Below are 24,421 nucleotides of genomic sequence, written 5' to 3' on the forward strand. Positions count from 1 at the left end.
GAATTGTTTCAGGGGAAAAGGAGATCCTTTGGTTAGACTGAGATATGTCTACTCATCTATTTTAAGTCTAAACAGTTATTCTAACGCAGGAGAAATGTTTAGTTCCTTAAAAACAAAGAAGAACTGAGGCTGTGATGATGTTATGATTACCAAAGTGACTATAACCACAGATCCAATACAAACACATAAACGTATGGTGATTTCATGCATGTGTGGTACTAGCAGTGGAGGAATAGGAACTACATCCATCAAGAAACTATTCACTAGTAATGCTTGCAAATGCTTGCATTTAATTTTACCACAATCCAAGCCCATGTCCTTGAACTTTAAAGTATGTAAATCCATATTTGTTCATTGTCTCGAGAAATGTATATATTTATTCATGCTTTTTTAAAAAAACATTTTCCATTAAAAAAACATTTCAGGGCTGTTTACAAAACTGTCAAATAAAAACAAAGTAAACACAGAAACAACAATTAAAGGCTGTATTAAAAGAAACCCAGCAAGGATAAAAATGCATCAATGATTTTAAAAAAAACCACTAAAATGTAGGAGATTAATGAGGTAGGCAGTTGGAAGGTAACAATGTAGGCACCAGAAGAATATTTCACAGGTAGGGTGTCCTCAACCAAGAAAGCCTTCTGGAAAGTTGCTACCCACCTCATCTCAAATAATGAAGACACCTGGAGTAAAGCAACTGAAGCAAACCTCAATGCATGGGGAGGGTGATGTGGGAGAAGATGTTCTTTTGGTACATAAGTCTCAAGTCATGAAGGGCTTAAAGGTAAGTCCCAGTTCTTAGAATTGTGCTTAGATGTGCACCAAGAACTGGTGAAGATCTTTAAGCCCTGGTGAGACCTGTTCCCAGTCCCAGTTAATAGCCTGTTGGTTATGGTCTGAACTAACAATTCTTAACGTCTGACCGGAGAACTTACCATTGGTTACACCCAATGGTGTCCCTTCACTGTTACATTCAATGATGTCCATTCACTGGAAGGATCTTTGATCTAGCAAAGGCTTCTGTCAGTAGAATGGGTAGGAAGCCAACTTGTGCTGATTTCTGCATCCCTCCTACAATTCCTTTCACAATCTCTAACATTGTTCTGAAGAGTCCAACAATAGGGGGAGGAGCTGCAGGGAGAGGAATAAGGGGAAATTGCCTCTCTCCCAGTTCCACTGACAGAGGCCTCTACTGGATCAAAGAGCCTTCTGGCAGTGCATGGACATCACTGAATATAATCTCATGCACATGTCAGCATGCTCACTTTTTTTTACATATTGTTCCAACAGACAACTCACATGCTTAAATGAACCAATTGTCTCTAGCCTTTGAGTCATTGGATTTAAAATAAAAAAATATTGACTCAAACATAATACAGATACTTCTCAGATGCTATTGCTTACTTCTTAACAAGTATTTTCTGGAACAAAGCAACTTTGAGCATCCCTAAGCTAAGGAGAAAATAAAAGGACAGTATAAAAAATATCAATCAATACATTATGTAACCAGCCTTTCATTTTGAAAAAAGCATAAAGTATTGACAAAAACTGAGGTATTTGAGTTAATAAATAATTGTTTAAGTTAAAAACATACACACAGCATTATCAATGATTTTCGGTAACATCTTTTGCAAAATATAACACTGTTTTCCATCAAGAGTTTATATTATTATAAAAGTAACAATTTTCCAGTTGTGAAAAAGACATTGTTTCATTTTTTCATCTTCATTATAAGATATTCTTCAAGGTAGTTAATGAAAATGTCGAATTCTCCAACTGCTTTGTAGATGCCTTTGACTTGCAGCTGAGGAGGAAGGGGGATTACTTTTAGTGATATGCTGCAGTAATAATTATTATTATTGCAAAGAAATAGGCCTATATTCCAACATGGCTTCCTTGGCTTTTTATAGGCCTATATTATTTATCATGTTTATTCTATTTTTGAAGATTTGGCAGGTGAAGGAATTTTGAGTACTGTTGACAAGCAATCCAGTGACAATGGGATAAAGACTGGGAAAGGGGGGGAAATAAAGAGAGAGCGATTGGGAAAACAAAGGGGTGGTGGATGAAGAATGCCAGACCCTTTCTATGGAACTTTTACCCACACACACATCTTAGCTACTGTACGAAGCCGAAGCATCCTTTCCCAGTCTTTATCACATTTTGGTTTAAAGAAAGGTGGGGGGATGAAAAATTCAGCAACAACAAAATCCCTTCCAGTGAAAGAAATAGACTTGAACAAGGCATCCAAATTGAAAAATTGGATGAAAAATCACTGGGTTTTTAAAGGGCTTCTGAGTGCATCATTGGGGATATTTAACACAAATTGGAGGGCAGGAAGAATCCACAAGAATCAAGCAGTCCACTTGGTTCTTCTTTACACACATTACTGGGGCAGCCTGAGATATAGCCAGGGGAAAAATTACATTGTGTGAGCTGTCCTGGAGCCGCATGGGAGGTCTGCCTTTGGGAGCCTCAAGTTGAACTGGAGGCAGAACAATGGAGTGATCTCACTTTGCTGGGTCCACCGCTTTGGCCCCACCCCATCATTGCGGTGACTGGCTCAGCTGTACCCTCCTGGGAAGGAGATGCTGTTTCTGGGGCTGGACTGTTGTGGTGGCTGTGCAGCCATTCTTTACTAGGGGTGTGCACGGACCCCCCACTCCGCTTCACTTTAAGATCCGCCATTTTCGGATCGGCCCGCTCCGCCCCGCCCCCACTCCGCCTGTGCCCACTCCGCTCCGCTCGGAGCTCCGGATCCGGATCGGAGCTCCGGTCCCCCCCCATAGGGGGGGTTACCGGGCCCTGCCGCCATCGCCACCCATGGAGGAGGGGGGCCTTACCTGCCTCCGTCCGTGGTCCGTCGCCGTCTTCAATTGAGCCCGTGGTTCCACCAGGAAGTCTGGGCCGCAAGTGCAGCCCAGACTTCCTGCTGGAACCACGGGCTCAATTGGAGACGCTGACGGACCGCGGACGGAGGCAGGTAAGGGAGAGGAGGGTGGGGGGCGTTACCAGGCCCTGCTGCCGTCGCCGCATGGGCGACAGCGACAGCGGCAGGGCCCAGTAAACCCCACTTACCTTTCCGGCGGAGCTCCGGATCGAGGCGAAGGATCCGCCTTCACCTTGATCCTCTTCGCCACGCTCCGCCGGCCCCCCAATCCTCTTCGCCTCCGCCTTAAGGGCAGGCGAAGCCCCCCGCTCCGCTACTGCTTCTCCAGTCCGATTAGAAGCGGAGCACATCCCTATTCTTTACCAGCTCTTCTTGCTTTGCTGCCAGCCTGCTCGCCTCCACAAATCATCACTCCCTGTTAAGGGCAGGAACTTGGCTTTTAGCTAGAACCATCATGTACTAGAATGTGAGGCTTGTTGAACACATTGGGACTTACATCTGCATAAAGATGCATACATTCAGCAGTTATTCTGAAAACCATCATTTATAGAAGTACAGAAAATGTTCAATGAAGAAAATGAATGGGTCTTTTTAAAATGAATGTTCCTTCCAGACAATGTCGTATTTTCAATGTGACTGACAGATCTGGGAAACGCCATGAAGAATTTAAGTGCCACACATGACTGGTCCCTGTGTGTGATTTCTCTGTAACCAGTGACAACCTGTGCAGGGGTGCACGCTGTATTCCTGGATTGACGGCTAAAAGCCTCTGTGCAGATGCAATGTTGCATTGCCCCCTTCTTGTCCTTGACCTCCATTTGATGGAGGCCTGGAAATGCAGCTCACCCCCCACTTTTCACAGGTGAGAATTGTTTAAAATCCTGCAAGCCACTGAGTTCTTCTGAGGGATACCATCTAAGGATGGCTTTGCATGGTAAGTGGAAACAGTTGACACAGGAAGGATGCGTGAGCGGTCTGTGAATCAGGCTTCCAATTTGCACATCACCCCGGAAGCGTGGACAGAGGAAGCATGATTCATCATCACTCCCTGTTTTCCACATAATGTGCAGTGACAAAAATTATTTTCAGTACAAGTGTTGTGAGAAAGGTTGGGCATGTGAGTGCCAGGAACGTACCTTTTGATAGGTTTCTTTGATGTTCTTTATTACTCTATTCTTCTTTTCACAGATGAAGAAATTATGCTGCAAAGAGGAAGCACAAGGACTATGAATTCAGAGACTTTGTTCTGGTTCATCTTCAAAGCCCTGCAAGCTTTAATACACATAGGCCCAATGCATCAAGGTAGGTCCACTAGTGAAATCGGCTTCTGTCTGATGATACGGACAGGTGATGCAGGTGATACGGATGCCGATCCACATCCACAAAGTGATACTCATTCAGGCAACACCGAACAAGCTGGATACATCATTTGATGCTGATGGGGATGTGCATCAAAATCCAGAGCTACTAGCAGATGTGTGTAACTAGTTGTCTGCACACTTAGATCAGGTTCTCCATGGGATACATGCTTTCCTTTTTCAGTTTGTGCACAAAGGTTTATGTATGGAGTAAATTATTTTAATCAATCAATTGTGATCTCCTCCTACTTCACCCATTTCTACATTTCCTTGTCTCTACCCCGCCCCCTTTTATACCCTTATTATACTTGGTGCTGATTGTCTCCTTGCAACACAATGCTGTCCCCTCCAATTCTAAGGCTAGCACTTACATTACATCGATTATATGTTTTACCCTTGAGTGCAACATTTTCCTTCCCTAAATAGCTAGGCCCCAGATCAACCCAATTGGTGCCCTGGAATGGGGGTGAATAATGGAAACTTTAATCCTTTGCCCCATGCTGCAATCCTGATCCAGACTGGGGGTGGGGGCATGCCTGCTGTTTGCATGGCTGGAAATATCCCATTGGATCCCGTTTCCCAAACACACTGGGATTCAGCTTCGCAATGTCCATGCAAATTGCTTCTGCACCTTTTGGTTTTTCCTCATATATTTTCATGCGCTGCTGGTATGGCTCTTTTTACCTAGAGTACCTGCTAGAGAATTGACCAAGTAACACTAAATGGGTCGCCATTCCTGTGGAGCTGCCAAAGCAGCACGTGCAGTCTCTGGGTCCAGAGATGACAAACTTATCTGGGATGATGTAACATACAGTTTGAATGCTAATGATTTCAAAGTAATGCTTCTTTGCAGTTCCATGCCATATGCAGCAAATTCAAATACTAGCCATTTATTAATACCCAAGCTTGGGATTCTTCCATGTAAAAGTGATTTCGTACGACCTGGCAAATGGGTGTTACTAAACTTCCAAATGGTTATTAATAAATTATCAATCATTCTAAAACTACTCATTCAATTGTATTGCCTGTTTCAAGTGTTTGAAGTGCTTCATGTGTATTCAGGCTGGCCCTGCTATTAGGCAGAGTGAGGCAGTTGCCTCAGGCAGCAGATTCCAGCAAGGTGGTGGGCAAGAAGCAATGGTGTGATATTGGGAAGACAGAGCTGTGTGTGCTCTGCTCTGTGCTCTCTAAGCTAGCACTCACTCAGCAGGCCAAATCCTTGCCAGAAACAAAAAGGCTTAACCATGGGGCCAAAGAGGAAGCCAGGTTGACCTTGCTTCATAAGGAGTTACTTAATCTAGGTACATAAAGGTTGTTTTCTGTGTTACTCGCAGCCACACATCAGCTATAGATGGCAGCTGAGAAGAGACTCTCTGCTGGATCTTAATAAACAGGCAGGTTCACAATGAAGGAGTCAAAACCACAACTCTATGCTACAGAATCTTGCTTGCTTTCTCCTGTGTTTTTTTAACCATTGCTTATCGAATTACATTCAAATTTCTTAGAGGGACAGATAGTATCTGTCTGATTGTAGTGAGTCCAGAACTAGTACGGTTGAAATCAGAGGGTGGAATGGGGGGGGGGGCACTTCTGTTTTGCTTCCATTACAAATGTCCTTCTCTGCAGTTTCCTTTCCCCCCTGGGAAAGGTTTAACTTACTCTAACGAGTAACTTGATTAATACCCCCAGTGCTTAATAAGAGGTTACAGAGAAGTGTTTCCAGCTAGTCTGCTAGGCACAGGGGTTTTCGTTATGGCCTTGCGTGCTCTCTCTCTGAGTCATACTGTGACCAGATGACACAGTGGAGAGGATACCACAGCAAAGCAATTTTGGGATGTGGGGCTGAACAGCTCTGCCAGCTGTAGTTCTGTCTTCACAGCCTGGAGAAGCAGCTGCTATTAGGTAAGGATTTTACATCAAATTTATTATTATTATTTACATTTATATCCCGCCTCTTTTCCTCCAAGGCACCCGAAGCAGCGTACATAATCTTCCTCCTCTCCATTTTATCCTCACAACAACAACACTGTGAGGTAGGATGGGCTGGGAGTCTGTGACTAGCCCAGAATCACCCAGTGGGTTTCCATGGCCAAGTGGAGACTAGAACCTGGATCTCCCAGTCCAATACCTTAGCCACTACACCACACTGGCTCTCATTGAGGGAGACACCAGCACTTAATGTAGAATATTTCATCCCCAGGCTCTGATAAAGCAGTAACCTTTCCAGCTCTCACTCTGCCCCTGTATTAATCTTCCTGCTTTACAAATCTGCCTATAGGGTTACCATCTCAGACAGGGCTGTCTTGAAAATGTGATAGTACTTTATCACTTAATTAATACAGCTATGCCCAGCCTCTCTCTCTCTCTCTCTCTCTCTCTCTCTCTGTGTGTGTGTGTGTGTGTGTGAGAGAGAGAGAGAGAGAGAGAGAGGAAATGGTTGCCAGGTGTAGAATTAGGCACTGAAAAAATCTCAGGTTCCTTTAAAAACACACAACTAGGATGCTAAGGCAGAAGTTTGGGAAGTTCAGTTTAAAAGTGTGGAGAGAATGCCCAGTGAAATCTCAGAAGCTAGAGGACAGGCTGGATTTCCAGTTTTTGGAAGTTTCAATGCTCTGCATAAAACTCTGTTTAAATAGCAAAAATTGCATTCCTTTATGTACATAATTTACAGTAGATGTATCACTGATGGTGAAGGCCTCCTTGTTCATCCCTGCCCTCACAAAATCTTTAGAGCATTTGCTGTCATCACAACACTTCTGCAGGTGCTTCTGCTACCATATTATGATTATCTCTAATTTACAAATCAGAAGTGGAAACCATTGAATGGGTAATGTTTGAAGTCAAAATGTGGAATAGTGAAGCCAAGCAACAAGACACTGCCTCCTGCAACTGCTTCCCTCCTCTTCCCAAAATGTATCTGATCCTATAATCGTCTGTTCATTTTAGAGAATGATAACTTTGTATAACAGTACTACTGTTTGTTTCTAGGGTCTCGTTACTGTCGGATGCCATATTTTACCACTCTGGGGCAATTCTGCTTTCCAAATGAAAAGCTTCTCATCACGTGCTAAGCAACAACAGGGATTTTGCCCTGGGGCTTATAAGTCATCATGGCAAGAGTGTCAGCAGGTGATCTAGGAAGAGAAAACCAAGTACTTACACAGCGCTTGATCGTCAGTCTCAGATCCTGCAGCATAGTTCCAAGAAAGCCTACGTCCTTTTCGACATTGTTGCCGGTGGTCACATTTGGCAAAACATCCTCCAGGTAAAACTGAATCATTTCTGCCACTGACTGGCAGCCCAAGTACCCCTAAAGAGAACAGTAACAATGGTCAAAGATCATGAAGAAGACATTCCAGGAGTAAGCTAGCCTCGTTGACCTTTGTTTAACGGATTACAATGTAAATATGAATATTCTGTAGATGCTTAAAGAGCTTTTTCTTACTTCACTGTTTTCTTGCTCTATGTGGTAAGTCAAGAAGAAGCATAATTTCCCCCACCTCCTTACACAGACTAGAAACTGATGCAAAAAAAAAAAAAAAAAAGTGCTTGTGTCTTCATTGGTTTACATAAAATATTGGCCACTCCACTGATGAAGTCATCTACCACCAGCAGAATGAGGATTTGGCAATTTTAAACAATTCCCCCTCCTCCCTTCTGCTTTAGGATCATACAGAGCAGATTTGGGGGTGAGGATGCACAGCGGGCTGCAGCAGAAAGGGGGGAATGATAAAAAAAAAAATTCTCCCCATTCTGCTGGTGGGTGACTTCCAGGCAGTTTTGGATACAACTTGTAGACTGTCAATGGTGGAAGCCTATTTATGTATTCATTTAAGTTTGATATACCAATACCATTGCTATCAACACCCAGCTCAGGGCATAGCAGCAACAAAAATAAAAACTCTTAATCCATCTAAATTAATCATGGAATCATATAAAGTCCAATTATTCCTAGAAAATCGTACTTTGGTCTCCATTGCTCAAACTTTCTAAGCACAAGGCATCTGAAGCACCACCAACTCCTCTTTTTGTCTTAAAGAGCAGAGACATTCAAGTGGGAGAATGTATTCTCTAGTAAAGTCTCAGCCATTCCTGTTTTCAATAGAATCCTGGCTTCTATTGTCTGTTCACTACACACACCTTTTATGAAATGAGCTAAGCCTTTGGAACCCTAATGCATTTAAAAGGGAAACACTTTCCTGGATATGTTGTTCAGCCTTGCTTATCAGAGAAATATAGAGTGAATTCTGCTTTTCTAAACTAGTCTTCTAACCTAAATAATTATGGTGTCCATAAATATGTGGAGCTGAGATCAATGGGGTCACCATAGTTGATCAAAGTACTAATATAGACTTTGAAATACAAATACATACAATGCAAATACCTGCAATATCAATGCATTCTAGTTCGCATGACTCATTTACATCAGCAAGCTGACATTTGACATACAAAAATAATGATCTTATAAGCACCATTCCATGACTCAGGAGATCAACATGGTCTTATTTCTAAGTAATGTGTTGAAGACAATTGAAAACTCACCTTGAAATCTTCCAGTAATTCTTCTTTTAACAACATGATGTCTAGTTCATCATCTCTGGTTTGCTGTAAAAGTATGTAGAAACAGAACACAGTTTTATTAACCCACGGAAGCTTAAGTACAGTTTTTCACTTATGCTGCTTTCACTTCTCAGCAAAGAAGTAGATCAACTGGCATTGTCTTCTACTTCTAAGCTCTCAGATTTGAGAGAACTGCTTATTTGACAGACCTCCCCACTGCATTCAGTGGTAGATAATAGCTGTGTGACTAATATTGTTGCTACAGGCTTCTAATTGCACAGGTTGTCTATATGTTACAGTGAATGCCCAAAATTTGGTTGAAGTTGAAATGAATACATTTCAGATGCACAAATAAACAAAAGTTCTGAAAAATACAAGTGAAAGCACTCAGCTATAAGACTTCACTTATGCATATCTAAAAAGTAGGAAATAGATCTCTGCTTTCAGCTATTCACAAAGTTCATCTGTGACTATCAGCCTTTATATGTGAATATCATCTTTCTCCAAACTTTAGTAATTCATTGCAACTTAAAAGAACATAAATATTATTGTAATTTTCTTATAAATGTTTTGGTCCCTAAAGAGTATCCTACCCCATTCACCCCACATGACCTATTCCAGCTGCCTATTTTGCTGTTAATTGTAGTTAAGAAGCAATCACAGCAGTGCATATAGTTTCATTATTGAACTAAGGGCACAGACAACCAAAAAAGTTGTCCATCTTCCACTCATTTTGCTGGGACTTGCACAGAATATCTTGGTGGTTTGCGTCCCAAACTACTTCTTATAGCTATCAGGAAATAGCAGACCACCACTACCCTGTCTTTTATATTACTGCACAAAAAATCATAGCCTTTTCTTCTTTCCTAAATCCTAGATGCTAAAGAAGCTGCTAGAAGAAGAAAAGGTAGTCATACTCACAAAATAATCTTTAATCTTATTAAAAGTGACCCTTAGCTCTCGGAGCCTGCGAGGTAGGTTGTCTGCAAAATGCCTGCAGTTGCTTTCGGCCAGCTGGGAATGTGCATTCTCGAGGTTGAACACCAGGAAGAGCAGAGTAAATGCTATGAGAGAGTTCATGTCTTCAGAGTTCTTCTATGGTTCTCTTGATTTGTAAGAGGCAAAACCTCAGATCTGCTCATCACCTTGATTGGTCCCTGAATTTATACTCTCATCTTCCTTTTAAAGGTCAACCTATTCCAGTCAGGGTTTTTTGTAAATTGGGTCCACTCCCTTTAAAATTGCTTATAGAAGTAGAATTGCTGGTAAAAAGGGAACGCTTGTGTTATGATGGAAACCCCAAAAGGTGCTTTTGATTATCGTAGTATTTTGTTCCTTTAACTTTATTGTAAAGGAAGACAATGGCTTTCCATTGTTTAAATCTCAGCCAACCTAGTGGCAGAGATTAGATATCATGTTTTGTATATGTAGTCTCTGGAAAATGCAAAGCTTTTCCCCAAAGTAAAATTCCCAAGTACAAATCAATGCAAATAAAGCATTAATTGGACAAAAATAGTGTTACAAGGAAATAGATTAATTGTAAAGCAACTAAACGTGTCTTACCTAACCTTTAATTTTCCTGGATAAGTAATTGCAACTCAACATATCATCTATTTCATTTGTATATATATTATTCTTGTCAGTTTGAAGTTCCTGCATTTTAACTAGAAATATATTTTTCTGCATTGCTGAACTCTGCAGTGTTTTGTTCCTTGTTGTTTCTTAGAACTTTCTTTGATGAACTCTACAGATGTACACTTATTATTGTAAATGTGCATAAGTTTACAACCTAAATATACTTTTAAATATACTTGTAATTATAGTACTAGACTCCAGACTAAATAATTATAATGCACTATATGTGGATGCTGCCTTTAAAAAGGATCCAGAAACTTCAACTGGTGAAAAATGTGTCTGCCAGATGTTAGTAGGGCAGGCAATTGGAACAAGAGGGACCAATATTGTATCAGTTGCATTGGTTGCCAGTGCATTTCTCTTAAAAGATAAATAGTGCAGCTGATTTTAAATTGTTTTTGATTTGCTCTGTTTCAAATTCTAATGGTCTTGTGCTGGTCAGTGTATTGTTTTAGACTGTTCTTTTTAAAGGACTGGGTTTTTGTTTTTTTTGTTTTTTTACTGAAATGTGCTATTTGCATTTTATAGTTGTTTTTATGTAAGCCGCCTTGGGGAGATTTTGTCCTAAGATGTGGCCCAGGAATGCTGAAATAAATAAAGATAAATAAATACCATAATCACTGTACTGTAGAGAGTCCGCACACGGTTGATGTCAATATGCACTTTGGATGGTCAGTAGGAACTCCCACTGGCTTTATTTCAAATATTGTGTCTGGAACAAATGGTGCAGATGAGAACAAATGCTATGGTCAAGAACAAATCATTGTGCTTTGTCAGTAGACTTTGGTCATGATAGCTAAATGGCACCCCCTATATACAGAGGCAGATTTGCCTCTGAAGACTAGCTGCTGGAAACACGTGAGAGGGGACAGCCATCACCTCCAGGCCCTGCTTGTGAGCTCCCAGAGCCATCTGAGTGGTCCCTGCTGGATTAATTTGGTCAAGTAAGGCAATTCTTATGTTCTTACAGCAGTTATATGTTCTATCCTTTTCTCTGGGCATTTCTGGAGTGGGAAAATCTTGCTTCTTTGCATTTCATATTCATCTAGGATTTTATAAGCGGGCAGAATTCTCTAGAATCTGACATTGACTTGCTTCCAATTATATTGAGACCCAGTTTTTCTTTGCTTACAGTGCATATTCCCTTCATAATTTAAATGGAAGTTCCTTTTCATGATGTATGCGCATATGGTGTTACACTGGGTCGAGTAGATTGACTCTAAGGATATGCTAGTAAGGCTGCTTCTCTATTGTACTCCTAGACGGGCCTTTCGAAAGTCACTTATGAGAACTGTGTGTCTGTCCACTTGCCTTATTGCACTGCTGTGCAATGAAGAAGCAATAAGGAGAAAAAAAGAAGACATGGGTCAGGAAAATGGATCCAGGCTGCATACTCTTATTTTATACTAGGGGGAAAGACCAAAGCAGCAAGATGGTCATCAAAACTGCATTTCACTTGTGCTCCAGTATTGACCCTGGCTTCTAATTACTTACCATTCAAGATGTTAATATTGAACTATGACATGGGTACACAACTCGCAGCCTGTATCTAGCCCCTTCCCCAAGGTGTTACTTGTGACTCCCATAACCCCTCACAAAATGTACTGCTGATTTTGTCCAATTTCTTAGCTGTCCTTCAGTCACCTGTTTATCCCTCTCTCATGCTGCCAACAGTCCCCCCCCCACAACTGTCATTCACCCCCTTTTCCATTACCCAAGGCCAATCACTAGAATTCAAGAATGGGAAGAATGCTCTAAGAACCGGAACTGTAGATCAGAGTGTCTTCAAGAAGGTGCTCTGGCAGCCACTGTCAGACACGTCTATGCCCCTTGGAGTGCTGTTGCTGCTGACAGAAGAGTGACATGAGTGTATCCTTCAGAACTAAGTGAAAAAAGAAGGGCTGGTTGAGATGAAGGGGGTGCGTTTGAGGGAAAGCAATGCTAAAACTTTAAAAGAGATTTAATAAATTCAATTGGAATAAACTGAAATAATTTAAATTAAAATAATTTCAATTGGAGAATTGGTGGACATGGTGTTTGAAGGAAAGCAATATTAAAATACATTTAACAAATTTGGCTCTGAGCATGTTCTCCTTTGTCATGCAGCCCCAAACAGGTCACCTTAACCCAATTTGTCCCTTGATCTTAAAAATCTTGTCTGCACCTGAGCTATAAAGTTTTTAAGTGTTTAGGCCCTTCATATATAGAGGACTGCCTTCTGACTATTGTTCCATCACAGCTCCCTATGAGAGCACCCCCACCCCAATCTCACCCCATTCGAGTAAACTGTCAGGGAACGCAGCAGATCTCTATATTTTATAGACTGGAGATGCACAACTGAGCATCAGCAAAGTAAAGGATAAAAGCTCCTGTGCAGTTTCAGCCCTCTCTCTCTCTCTCTCTCTCTCTGTGTGTGTGTGTGTGTGTGTGTGCATGTATGGGGTGGGTGGGTTTGAGTTGGGATTTTTTTTAAAAAAAAATCCTAAAAATCAAAGCATGAATGGATCTGATTCAAACTTGGCATGGCTAAATCTTTACTTATAAGTTATCACGGTGCCAAGTTTCATCTCTCTATCTTTAAAAATGATGGAGCTGTAAGCATTTTGATTAATTTCCATTGACAATAATAGAACGGTTATCCAAAAATGGAGCAGTTCTGAGACAGAGCTGCTCCAAAAATCAGAGCAGAGAAGTGTCTCATCAGAGCTCCGCCCTGAATTTGGGGTGGAGCAGACCCACTCTGCACACCCCTGTCTGGGTATATTATATCATTTTCACCTGGCAACCAAAAGTCATCAGAATGAACACCAGCTGAATTTATATGGAGGGAAGAGTTCTCAGATAGGTCGCCACTACAGAAAATGATCAGACATGTTTATATGAAAACAAGCCATGCTTCAGATACCCCAGTCCCAGATTGTTTAGAGCTTTATGAATTAAAAAAAACCAACCCATGACTTTAAGTTGCATTCAGAAGCAAATAGATAACCAGTGACATTTTCAAACCAATATCAAAATATGCACATAATTTAAATCACATCAGTAGACCCTGGGGTTTTAGTTAAAAAAATAAACAAAGCAGAACATGAAACGAGCCAACCCTTGCTGTAGGTCCATAATTCTGTCTAATAGTTAACTCAGCTTGTGAGTGGCAACAGGACTGAAAACAAGAGAAGATATAACATACTGGAAAGCCCACAGTTTGAAGAAGTAGGTTAAAAAAATAACCCCAAGGGAACAACAACAACAAACACCCCAAATCATCCCAATGGGGTCTAAGCATGCTGAATGGCTTAAGAATGCTGAGTATCTGTTGGGGAGAGAAATGGAAAACTGGGAGGAGTGGAATACAATAGAATAGAGTATCTTAGGGCATAGCTAGCTGAAACACTGAACATTTCATACTGCAGTATTTTGTTGCATGTCCCATTTGTCAGAGTCTAAGGCCTTAGCTAGACCTACCTGATAGTCCGCAATGGAGGAGGGAAGATCTCGCATTGCGATTAACATGAGATCCCTCCAGTTACATGTGAGGTGCGACGACCTCAGGAAGAGAGGCGCCGTGCCCACCATTTTTTATTTTTAAAGGAAGAGGAGCACACAAATGCTCATGCGCTAAAGGTAGGTGCTTTTTTTTTTTTAAAAAAAAATTCATTTCCCTGCTCCCCCCACCCTACCCCTGATGGGCACAGCCCCCGACTCCATGCGAGTAATCGTGGCAACGGGCCACATGTTCCACGGTCTCTGGCTCAGCCCAAGACCGTGGAAAAACTGGGCCCAAAGGGGGGTGCTTTATCCCAGAGCAAGGGAGGGATGATCCCTCCCTGATCCCGGAATCCCCTGTATGTCATGTGGACACACAGGGATGATCCCGGGGTTCGCCCTGTGATAAAGCCTGGTCTAACTAAGGCCTAAGCCTAAATATCTTCTGGAAGTGCTGTGCTTTGGATTTGCATTTAAGAGCCAGGGTTAAGCCGGTAAAGGGATTTTTTTCTTGTATTACTAATGCCATGATTGTGTGTCATGCCTTCCTTGGATTCTTCCCAGGATGAAAAAGAATGGCAGGTTGCAGGTCTGGGTGAGGGCTCTAGCACAGAAGCTGCTCCAGAGCCCTCACTGCTGGATAATGATCAATGCCCTGCCACAGCCCCTCTGTCAGATTCAGAGAACCAAGTTCTGCTAACCCCTGCAGAGTGAAGGAGGCTTCATGTGAAAGAGCAATGGAAAGGAGTGTCAGTCCGTTTAAGACAAAAAGCCTTCCAGTAGATGGGGGACTAATTACCAGCAGTTACTCCAGGATGCTGACATTAATAGCAGCTGGAATTCATAGGCTGGTGCAGAAGATACAATGTCGTAATGATACGCTGGACCTCCTCAGCTGGATTCTAGACCCTGAGCCTTGTCCTTACTTGTACACCTTGGTTTTCTTGGATTTTGAGACCCTGGACTAGAAACGGACTCTTCTCTGCCTCAGTGACTTTACTTCATGGAACTGGTCAACTTCCAAGTCCTATAGCTTGGCCATGCTTCGCCTTGCCCTCCCTCCTTTCCTGGCCTTGACGGGTTTATTGCTGGGCTTATCTGCTTGGGCTTTATGGCCATCCTCGTAATTTAGCTTTGGTCAGCTGGAAAAGCCTGACATTATGGCACATGCAGGTGGGGTGGGGGTGGGGAGTATATTACCAGGAGTCCCTGGGAGCTCAATATGTCTTTGGGTCCACTGTACACAGGTACACTGTGTCACTTAGGAGCCTGACAATGGGTGCCTGGCTGGGCTGGGGAGTAACAAGGATGGCCTAATATCCTTCTTTACATAGGACATTCATCTGTTTCAAGGCATCTTGTTCTTGAAGAGCTGTCTCAACTGCCCTTTTTGTACTCTTTTTTGACTATGGACAGGTCTACACCCAGCAGGATATGACACTTTGAGAACGGTTTGAAAGTGGTATATGTGTCCTGGGCCCCAACACTTGTCACTACTGTTATAAACCGTTTTAAAGCAGAAGGGTAGAACCTGCCTATGTGTAGTGGCCAACCTTGGAGCAATGTAGATTTGCAACTAACACCAGAGGGCCCAAAGTACAGCAAATCATTTCCCCCCATATGTGTGAAAAATGGCCTCCTACTGGATAATGTCCACAATGACAGGGGTAGGAGCAGGTTGTTAGAAAAAGCAACAAACTTATTGTTTGTTTATAGGAAAGTGAATGGGCTCTATAGACTTTTATGGCAGAAAATAACAGGCTGGAGCAGAGAGACAATCTATATCATGGTGAGAATTAGTGTTGGGTCCATATTTTTGAGGGACTTTGGGCAAATTCAGACGATAGCTCACCTTTCAGCAAGAACCACTGTTCAATGACAGCCCACACTCATCACTTGAGTGTGGGTTATTGTGTTGTCTGAACCAAGTGAGTCTACCTTCCTACCGCCATTGTCACTATCTGCTAATGCTCCTCGCTTTCTTTCTCCTCATTGCTACCACTTGCTTGCTTGACAGGAGCAGCAACTCCAGGAGGCTCTTGTCAGTGGGCCCCTACTGGCTTGTGGACCTACAGCAGGTGCCCAACCATGCCTACCCCGCTCTTATGAAGACGCCTCTGTCCTCTGGGGGTTAGCATTGATCTATCTTAAATTTTTAACTTGCTCTTCATCCAAGGAGCTGATGGCAATGTCCCAGAAAGTTTTGGCTATTGGTTGGTATAGAAATGTCATACATACATACATACATACATACATGGTTCTCTTCCTCTCTCATTTTATATTCATAACATTCTTGTGAGGTAGGTAGGTAGGTAGGTTAGGGGCAGCGACTGGCCTAGGTCTACTCATGGCTCATATATTTATTATTCATTTATTGATGTATTATTTGTGTTTAGAAGGTACTTATAAAACAAGTACTCTAGACATCACACCATTCAAAATATAATACAGTACAAGGATCTAAAAATACAGTAAGATGATAAAAAAAAGGACCGAAGCCAACACAAAAGCTGACATGATAAAAACACAATACAAAACCAGTCTAATAGAATAAGGTAAAATGAGGAGCTAAGACAAAAAACAAACACGACCAGGAACATGTAAGAGAATTTTAAATAGCAAAGGTTTAAAAGCCCTGGAAGAACAAAAAAGTCTTAACCTTGCAAAAAAGAAAAAACAATGTTGGCACCAGGCAAATTTTCAATTTCCATAACAGGAGGCTGTGGGGAGGGGCCCCCAGAAGGTTACAATTGAGAAGGCCTGCATTGTGTAGCTACCAACAAGGTTTCAGAATGATGGAGCATTTGGAAACAGGCCTTTATAGATTACTTTAGGGCATAGGAAGGCCCATATGGGAGGAGATATTTCATCAGATACTGAGGTCCCAAGCCACAAAGAGCTTTATAGGTCAAAACCAGCACTTTGAATTGTACTTGGAAATGAACTGGGAGCAAATGCAAGAAAGTATTATGTTCAAACCACCCACTCTTGATAGAACTCTAAATTGTAATTCTATCAGTCCCCCTTCCCTTCCTGTTTTTATTGGCTCTGAGCCCTTGGGGAAAGGTGGGCCAGAAATTAAAAGTAAGCATTCCTAAAATTTAACACTTTGCACCAATAGGCATGAAGCCACAACTCTCCCTACAGACTTAAAACAGACATAATAGTGAAGTCCCTGGCTCAGTGTCAGAAATTTCTGTCTGCGTTCATTTTAAAAGCTAGAGATTGGAACAGTACAGTTCACAGTTTTGGGGTTTGGTACATCTTGAGTGCTTTAATTGTCACTAACCTTGCCTGTTGTTGATGTTTCAGGCAAGAACAACCTTAAATCAATATTAGTTCAGGATTAATCCATGGCAGGCCTTCTATTACAAACAAGGACCTTGATGCAACACAGTGTTAAACACACTTAAACCTATTGATTTCATTTGTTTTAATCATGTCTCATCCTGCTGAATTATGGGCAAGCTCTTAATTCTTGGAGTGTGTGTGTGTGCACGTGTGCGTGCATGTAAATATAATATAATATAATATTAGATAACATAACATAACACGAATGTGTGATTGGTTCATAAGAAATCATACATACAGCAGATGCAACTGTATCAACTGCAATTAAGATAGTATTTATTTATTTATTTATTTAAATGTATATCCTATGTTTTAACCACTACTGAACATAAAAATACCACAGCAGCATAGAACATTTAAATCAAACAATAATAATACAGAATAAAGATTAAATAAAAGCAATATGCATAGCTGGGTCATGCTACATGGAAAGTCTGAGGCTTATTCAGGCACCTATAATGCAAAACTAGCCAAGTAGGGCTCTCCAACTGGTAGTTGCCCTGCTCATGCAGGACTCCTGTGTCTTTAATAGTTGCATGGAAAAGGGAATTTCAGCAGGTGTATCTGGCCGAGAGGGCAGGGCTCCTGCAGCTTTAACTGTTGTGATGAAGAGAGGATTTCAACAGGTGCTGATGACACCTGCCAAAATTCCCTTTTCTATGCAACTGTTAAAGATATAGAAGCCCTGTCCTCCTTTCCATATGGTCACCCTAGACTTGAGAGAGGGCATTCTCAGTGGCAGCCCTCATATATAGAATTCCCTCCAGGAGAGGTGTCATTAGCCTCCACAGTTGTTGTTTTTTTAAAAATTCTCATTTATTTACACAAGGATTGTCTCCTGATTTGTTGGTTTCAGGTTAGATTATTATGGTTGTATGCGCGTTGTTTAGTATAAAAGTAGGATTTCATGGCTATTTTATTGGTACTTGTTTTATTAAAATTGCAAGCCACTTTTGGAGGAAGGGCAGGATATAAGAATTTTAAATAACTAACTAATAAATAAATATTTGAAAAAACAAAACAAACCTCTTGCTATTTGCCTAATATTAATGGGGAGGGGATTTCGCTAAGCTGCAGGAGCTGCAAAGCTAAAAGGTCTCTTCTTGGTAGCTAAGGTGGATCTCTGCAACATGTGGTACCACCACAAGTGCCTCTCCTGAGGGTTGTAGGGCAAGGATATAGTACAGCCTTCCCCAACCTGGTGCCCTCCAGATGTTTTTGACTGCAGGCATTCCTGACCATTAGCCATAATGGCTAGGGCTGATGGAAATTGAAATCCAAAACATCTGGGGGACACCAGGTTGGAGAGGTTTGATATAAAGGGTCAAACGATCCATGAGATAACCTGGTCCCAGGTTGTTCAGGACTTTATATGCCAATAACAAAATCTTAAAATTGCCCCAGCAGATGTTTACATAACCCTAAGTATCTTTATCTATTTATCATTCAGACTTTAACTGATATATACACTTCTATTCAGTGCTTTTCTTATGCAGGAAAGTAATTTGCATAGACAGTGTAGTAGGTGTAGGAAATGGGAAAGATTAATCAAAAGAAGCTTTACAACTTCTTGGAGATATCTAAACATCGGGATAACTTGAAAGGAACGTAAGCTAAATGAATCTTTCCTACTTCCTTAGGATTTCTAAGTGCCACATGTGGATGAGCAAAACCACATGGTTTTATTTTTATGCTTGGCTCATTATTGTTTGCAGCCAGCAGATCTGGAACCTTATAGCAAAGGTTTTTTTTCATATACAGATACACTGAGAGTTTTTACCTTTTAATCACCAAAATAAAAAGTGGTTAAAAACATTATGACACCTAATGTATACTCTTAAAAGTAACATGACCCATCCCCAAAGGACTTGAAGAAGTTGTGAGCCAGAGCCTGGGAGAGGAGAGGAAAGTCAGTACTTCACAAAACATGTACTAACCTTTCTACATTGGTGGAGGGACCATAGCTTAGTGGTAGGGGTCTGCTTTGCAGGCAAAGGTCCTCAGGTTCTATCCCTGGGGTATCCAGTTAAAGGAATCAGCTAGCCGGCAATGGGAAAGACCTCTGGCAGACAGGGTAAACAACACTGGACTCAATGGACAACGGCAGTCTTACATTCTGGTATTTATTATGGCCTACAGCCACTATGAAAACAAAAAATCTGAACAGAACATTTCACATTATCTCAATGGATTTGGACAAACATTGTGCAATTCCTTTCATCCAGACTACTGTCTAACACTTCCTTCTCTGTCATTATTTTTAATCTAACTGCATCTGTTGACCTACACCCTCCAGTTGAGGTCCACCCCTCCTCCTCTGTTCTTTCTGATATTCATATCCATGGCCAGACCTGCCCCTACCATTGCACAGAGTGAGGCAATTACCTCAGGTGGCAGATCTAGGGAAGTGTCAGCAGCCCTCCTGAGATGTGGTGCAGGAGACTGCAAGAAAGAGGAAGGAGGTAGGATATTTTCCTTCCATAACTTTACATTAACATATCTTACCATCAAAGCCCAGTTTATCTGTACAGCACCATGTACATTGATGGTGCTATATAAATTAATAATAATAATAATAATAATAATAATAATAATAATAATAATAATAATAATAAGTTTTGGTGATTCCTCTCCCCTGCCCACCATTTGGCATTTCAGAGCAAGGCCTCTGAAAAAAAGTTTTGTAGGGGTCACAGGGAGCTTCAAGGGGGAGAGAGAATAGAAAACCTTCCTTCCATTAACTTCTTTAGTACAATCCTAAGCATGTTTACTCAGAAGTAAGTTCTTTGGCATTCAATGAGACTTACTAGTAAGTGTGTGTTTGGGATTGCAACCTACATTAAACAGCAAAGAATCCTACAATTCCCAGCAAACTGGGAGGTTTTTTTAAATCACTTTTTTATTATAATTTTTAACAAAATAAAACAATACAACAAAACAAAACAAAAACAACAAAAGAAGCAAGTGCAACTACAAACTGGGAGTTGTCAGACTTTTTTTCTGTCTAATCATTCATAGGGTTGCGCCCTTACTCTAGGGACCCAGCTACTGCCTTCCCTGCCCACCCCCAGCAGATTTATACACTACCTAGCTCAGCTTTCTCCAACTTGGTGCTCTCCAGATGGCTGGGAATGATGGGATTGGTAGTCTAACAGATCTGGAGGGCACCTGGTTGGTGAAGACAGGCATAGTTCAACAGCTCTTTGATCTCTGGCGCAGTTGGTTTGGTTCAATGATTTAGAGGTTGCAACAGTGTCAATCAGCAGCAGTGACATAAAATAAACACTGTTGAAAGACTGATTACTCTTGGGCCAGATCTACACTAAGCAGGATCTGACACTTTGAAAATGTTTTGAAAACTGTCTAGGGAGTGTGCCCTGGGCCCCAACAGTTGTCACTACAGTTATAAACTGTTTTCAAGCAGCAGTGTAGATCCTGCCTTGGAATGATCCAGGCATTACTTCTTATTTCGAAGTTGGAACTGTAGGTGATTGTGTCACTAGAATTTCTCAAAAGCAGCGAGACTTATAAAAACCCAAGCAGGTTGTTCCACTCTGGATGTGTATGTAGAGGCGTATGGGACCAGGAGGTGAGAATTGTCACACGTAATCACTCGAACCATTTCCTTCAACACTGCTTCTTTGCATTTCCATTTTTCTATTAGAACGTAATCTTTCTATTTGTTTGTTCTCCTGCTTTGTGGTTAGATTAAAAAAAAACCAACACCACCATATTTCCAGCAATTTTTAGCTCTGATATCTATGAAAGAGAAAGCATACTAAAGTAGTAGCTTGCTTGTCTGTTTTTGGAAAGGACTCGCATGTGAATTTCAACATCTCTTTTTCTCAATTCTGTCACTGAATTTGATGTGACTTCCAAAACACACACACACACACACACCACTTTGCTTTCCTAGAATACCCAACCCATTTGTGCCACTCATTGTTTTTGATCTTCTTCATGGGCAAAATGCTTTCCAAGTTCATTTAGAAAGCAACTAAACAAAATATAGAAAACCCATCAAGGTCCACGCTCTTTTAAAGTTAAAAGCAGCTGGAGGTCTGCGTACAAATCAGATTGGGGCAGTGGTATTGGGAAGAGATGGTTAACTGTGCCCCCCCCCCACATTTCTTTCTTGATCTAACTTCCTCCCCACACACCCCACACATTCTTTTTCTTGATTCCCTCCTCTCCCAGAGCTGTTATTTGCCCCCTGACCCCCACCCCACCCCACTGAGGTGGGATGAGGGAAGCATACAGATACCTGTATGCTTCCCCCTCTAGGCAAACTGAAATCTTCACGGAAAGAATGTTTTTGATCTGGGGAAACATTTCATGGACCTATGACCCTGATCTAATCTTCTAATCCAGTGGTTCTCAACCTTTTTTGCTCCATTCCCCCATTTCACCATTGTTCAGAATATAATTCCCCACTTCCCAAGATAGTTAACTCAAAAGGTGCATTCCAAATAATATGCATATAAAATCGAAAATCTTTTATTTTTTTCTATATTAGTCCCATTTAAAGGAGCAACACAAAGCATGCCCCCCTTTACATTTTCAGCTCCCATGCTTTGCATTGTCCCTTTAAATGGGAAGCTTGAAACTCCTAGGATTGCAAGGGAGGGAGGGAAAAGAGAGCAAAGGCCTGGCTTTTGCAGACGACATGACACTTTTCTGGGACGTTTTTAATAACATGTGTAGGAAAACATAATCTACAGGACATCATACTTTGCTGAATAGTGGTCCCAATAACCCCCCTGGAACCCTAAAATTCCCCCCCAGGGGGGAATTCCCCCCTTGTTGAAACCCATGCTCTAATCCATTGCTTCTTTCTTTTTTTTAAATGATGGGGAGATCTCTGATCACAGATCTCCTGGATCTCATCTAGGGCCTTAGCTAGACTTAAGGTTTATCCCAGGATCGTCCCGGGGTCGTCCCTGCTTGCTCCCGGGATCCCCTGTGTGTCATTTACATGAACAGGGATGACCCTGGGCCGATCCCGGGATAAAGCTTAGGTCTAGCTAAGGCCTAGTTTGACCCTCAAATTCTGATAGTGAGTAAAACCCATGCAAAGATTCTTCTTCCCAAAGTAAATTTTATTTACATACACAACTCTCACTACCCAACTGCAGATTATGGTAATTGCTTAAAGTGTAGCTGAGACTTTTAAAATATCTTTTACTGTAGTGTATGCAATTTAGAGCAGGACCACCATGCTCTGGGAGATTATGATTAAAATTTCCTCTCCCATTTGCTTCCCAATATCCCACTCCCTTGCATGGGAGGGGGAGAACACCCCCCTCTCAATGGAGGTGGTGATTGGGGGGGGGGCGTTGGAGGCACTTTTTGATGCTTTAAGGTAATAAAGATGTTACAAATCCTTTTGTGTATGGGTTCATTTAAACTTCAATTTTAAACTGATTTAGGGTGCAATCCTGTGCATGTTTAGACAAAAAGGTCTACAATTCCCACTATGCTGGAGATTGTAGGATTAAAGGTAATAATGGCCATGGAAGGCAACGGCAAACCACCCAGCTATAAGGCCAACCAAGAAAACGTCAGTGAAACCTGGTGTCCCTCCAAGAGTCAGTAATGACAAGGTGCTTGCACACTGGGTGGACATTTTCATCGAGCAGTCCACCACAGTCCCAAGACCTCTTTCTTTTTTCGGTCACTGCCAGCTCAGATCCCATTAGGTTATACTTGAAGTTGGGCTTTTTTTTTTTTTTTGCCCCAACATGCATCATATACTCTTTAGCAAAAAAGTTGTATTGCCAACAAATGTACTGCTAACATACGGAGGAAATAAGTTTCCCCCCTTTCCCCTTCTGCAAAACACAAGAGTTTAACACTGCAGTTTTAGTTTGAGTTCCCAAGCTTTGTTTATTACATTGTGAAATACATTCCCCACCCTCTCTCTCACACACAACTTTTTCAGGAAAGTACAGGCCATGGGTAAAATCCCATTCATTTTAATAGGTCTACTCTATGTAGGGCTTATGTTGGATTTTACCACATATGTCACTGTTTCCTACTAGCAACACTTCTGATCACAGGAAATACCCAATGATCTAAAAGCTTAATACTGCTGTTGTACAATAAGCATGATGCTCCAGTCATGCAAAACTCATGGTTAAGATATATATCAACACTTCCAGAAAAACAATTGCTCAGAGAGGAAAGCTGTCACATGACACCATGGTAAAATTTGAAGTGCAGCCGCTCACCATGAGAGTTCCCCACACAGCCATACCCTTAAGGATAGACCCAAAATGTGGGCAGCTGTGTTGATCCATGTCAACAAACCAATTCTAGTAGTTTTCATTTCAGGAGCAGATCTTTTATAAAGCTACTGGGTCTTAATAGCCCATTCTAGACCAGGCCACACCAAAATACTATGCATTAAAACAGTGATCACTATTAACTATATATTGTTGTTGAGAAAATTCATATTTGCCCCCTCATCCCATGCCCAGCTACTGTGAGGATTGCAGGTAAACTCAGAGAGAACAAGCAATTCTGAGGGGACTGGCAGTATCCAGTAGAGTCTAGTGGCTCCAATATCAGTGAAGTCACCTAAGGTTTTAGTCAGAACCAGTAGGAACTCTAAAGGAGCTATCCCAGGTACTTCCTTTAGATTTCCTACTGGTTCTGACTGAAACCTGGAGCAGAGCTACCACCCCCACTGACATTGAAGCCACCAGCCTCCACTGTCAGTATCCCTGCTAATCAAAACGTGCTGATGTTGCACCTCTGTGAGACCCAGCTCCATGCTACCACTGAATGCAACACATCATTTTTCAGGGAACCCCTTTTTGACCACCTGCCAAAAAAGAAAGAAAGAAAGAAAGTCCCATAAGTCACCCAAGTGACCCTAACATCTTACTAACAATTTTGTGGTACAGACACAGTTCACCTACATAGAGTTGGAATCTGACGTGTTTTCTACTTAAATCCAGATTTTTATGAAATTGGTTTGGTCAGTCAGTAGGACAGGAAGAAAGACAAATGGAGTATACATTATCTAAACACCTGCTGTAAAGGAAGAGCGCCCAGCACCTAGCTGATTTCTTGACTGGATTTAGCACGGATCCCCAGGCACAGACACTCACAGCTCACAATCGTGAGGTTTAAGACCTTT

General features: G+C 41.6%; 1 protein-coding gene across 4 annotated transcripts; it reads right to left on the reverse strand.

The window, feature by feature from the left end:
* Positions 1 to 405: 405 nt before the first annotated feature.
* Positions 406 to 19,329, reverse strand: IL10 (interleukin 10). Of its 4 annotated transcripts, XM_063142856.1 has the most exons (7): positions 19,215 to 19,329; positions 11,056 to 11,155; positions 9,730 to 9,872; positions 8,791 to 8,853; positions 7,409 to 7,558; positions 4,027 to 4,092; positions 406 to 1,804 (listed from the first exon to the last, which is right to left on the reverse strand). In XM_063142856.1, exons 4-7 carry the CDS (start codon positions 8,824 to 8,826, stop codon positions 1,712 to 1,714), a joined length of 345 nt encoding a protein of 114 aa, XP_062998926.1. In that variant the 5' UTR covers positions 8,827 to 8,853; positions 9,730 to 9,872; positions 11,056 to 11,155; positions 19,215 to 19,329; the 3' UTR covers positions 406 to 1,711. The 4 variants fall into 4 exon arrangements, with proteins under 4 accessions (XP_062998926.1, XP_062998917.1, XP_062998908.1 ...); XM_063142847.1 differs by lacking the exon at positions 9,730 to 9,872; XM_063142838.1 differs by having other exon boundaries at positions 9,730 to 11,155.
* Between the last annotated feature and the right edge of the window lie 5,092 nt (positions 19,330 to 24,421).

Source organism: Elgaria multicarinata, chromosome 1 (assembly GCF_023053635.1).
Source record: "Elgaria multicarinata webbii isolate HBS135686 ecotype San Diego chromosome 1, rElgMul1.1.pri, whole genome shotgun sequence".
Taxonomy (NCBI): Eukaryota; Metazoa; Chordata; class Lepidosauria; order Squamata; family Anguidae; genus Elgaria; species Elgaria multicarinata.

Excerpts from the sequence above, each read along its gene's own strand:
- IL10 (XM_063142838.1), bottom strand. The coding sequence starts at position 9,888 with ATGAACTCTCTCATAGCATTTACTCTGCTCTTCCTGGTGTTCAACCTC. Across the intron at positions 8,854-9,729 it reads ATAAGATTAAAGATTATTTT|CAAACCAGAGATGATGAACT; the intron begins GTGAGTATGACT and ends ATACTTTTACAG. Across the intron at positions 1,805-4,026 it reads TCAAAGAAACCTATCAAAAG|CTGCAAGTCAAAGGCATCTA; the intron begins GTACGTTCCTGG and ends CTTCCTCCTCAG.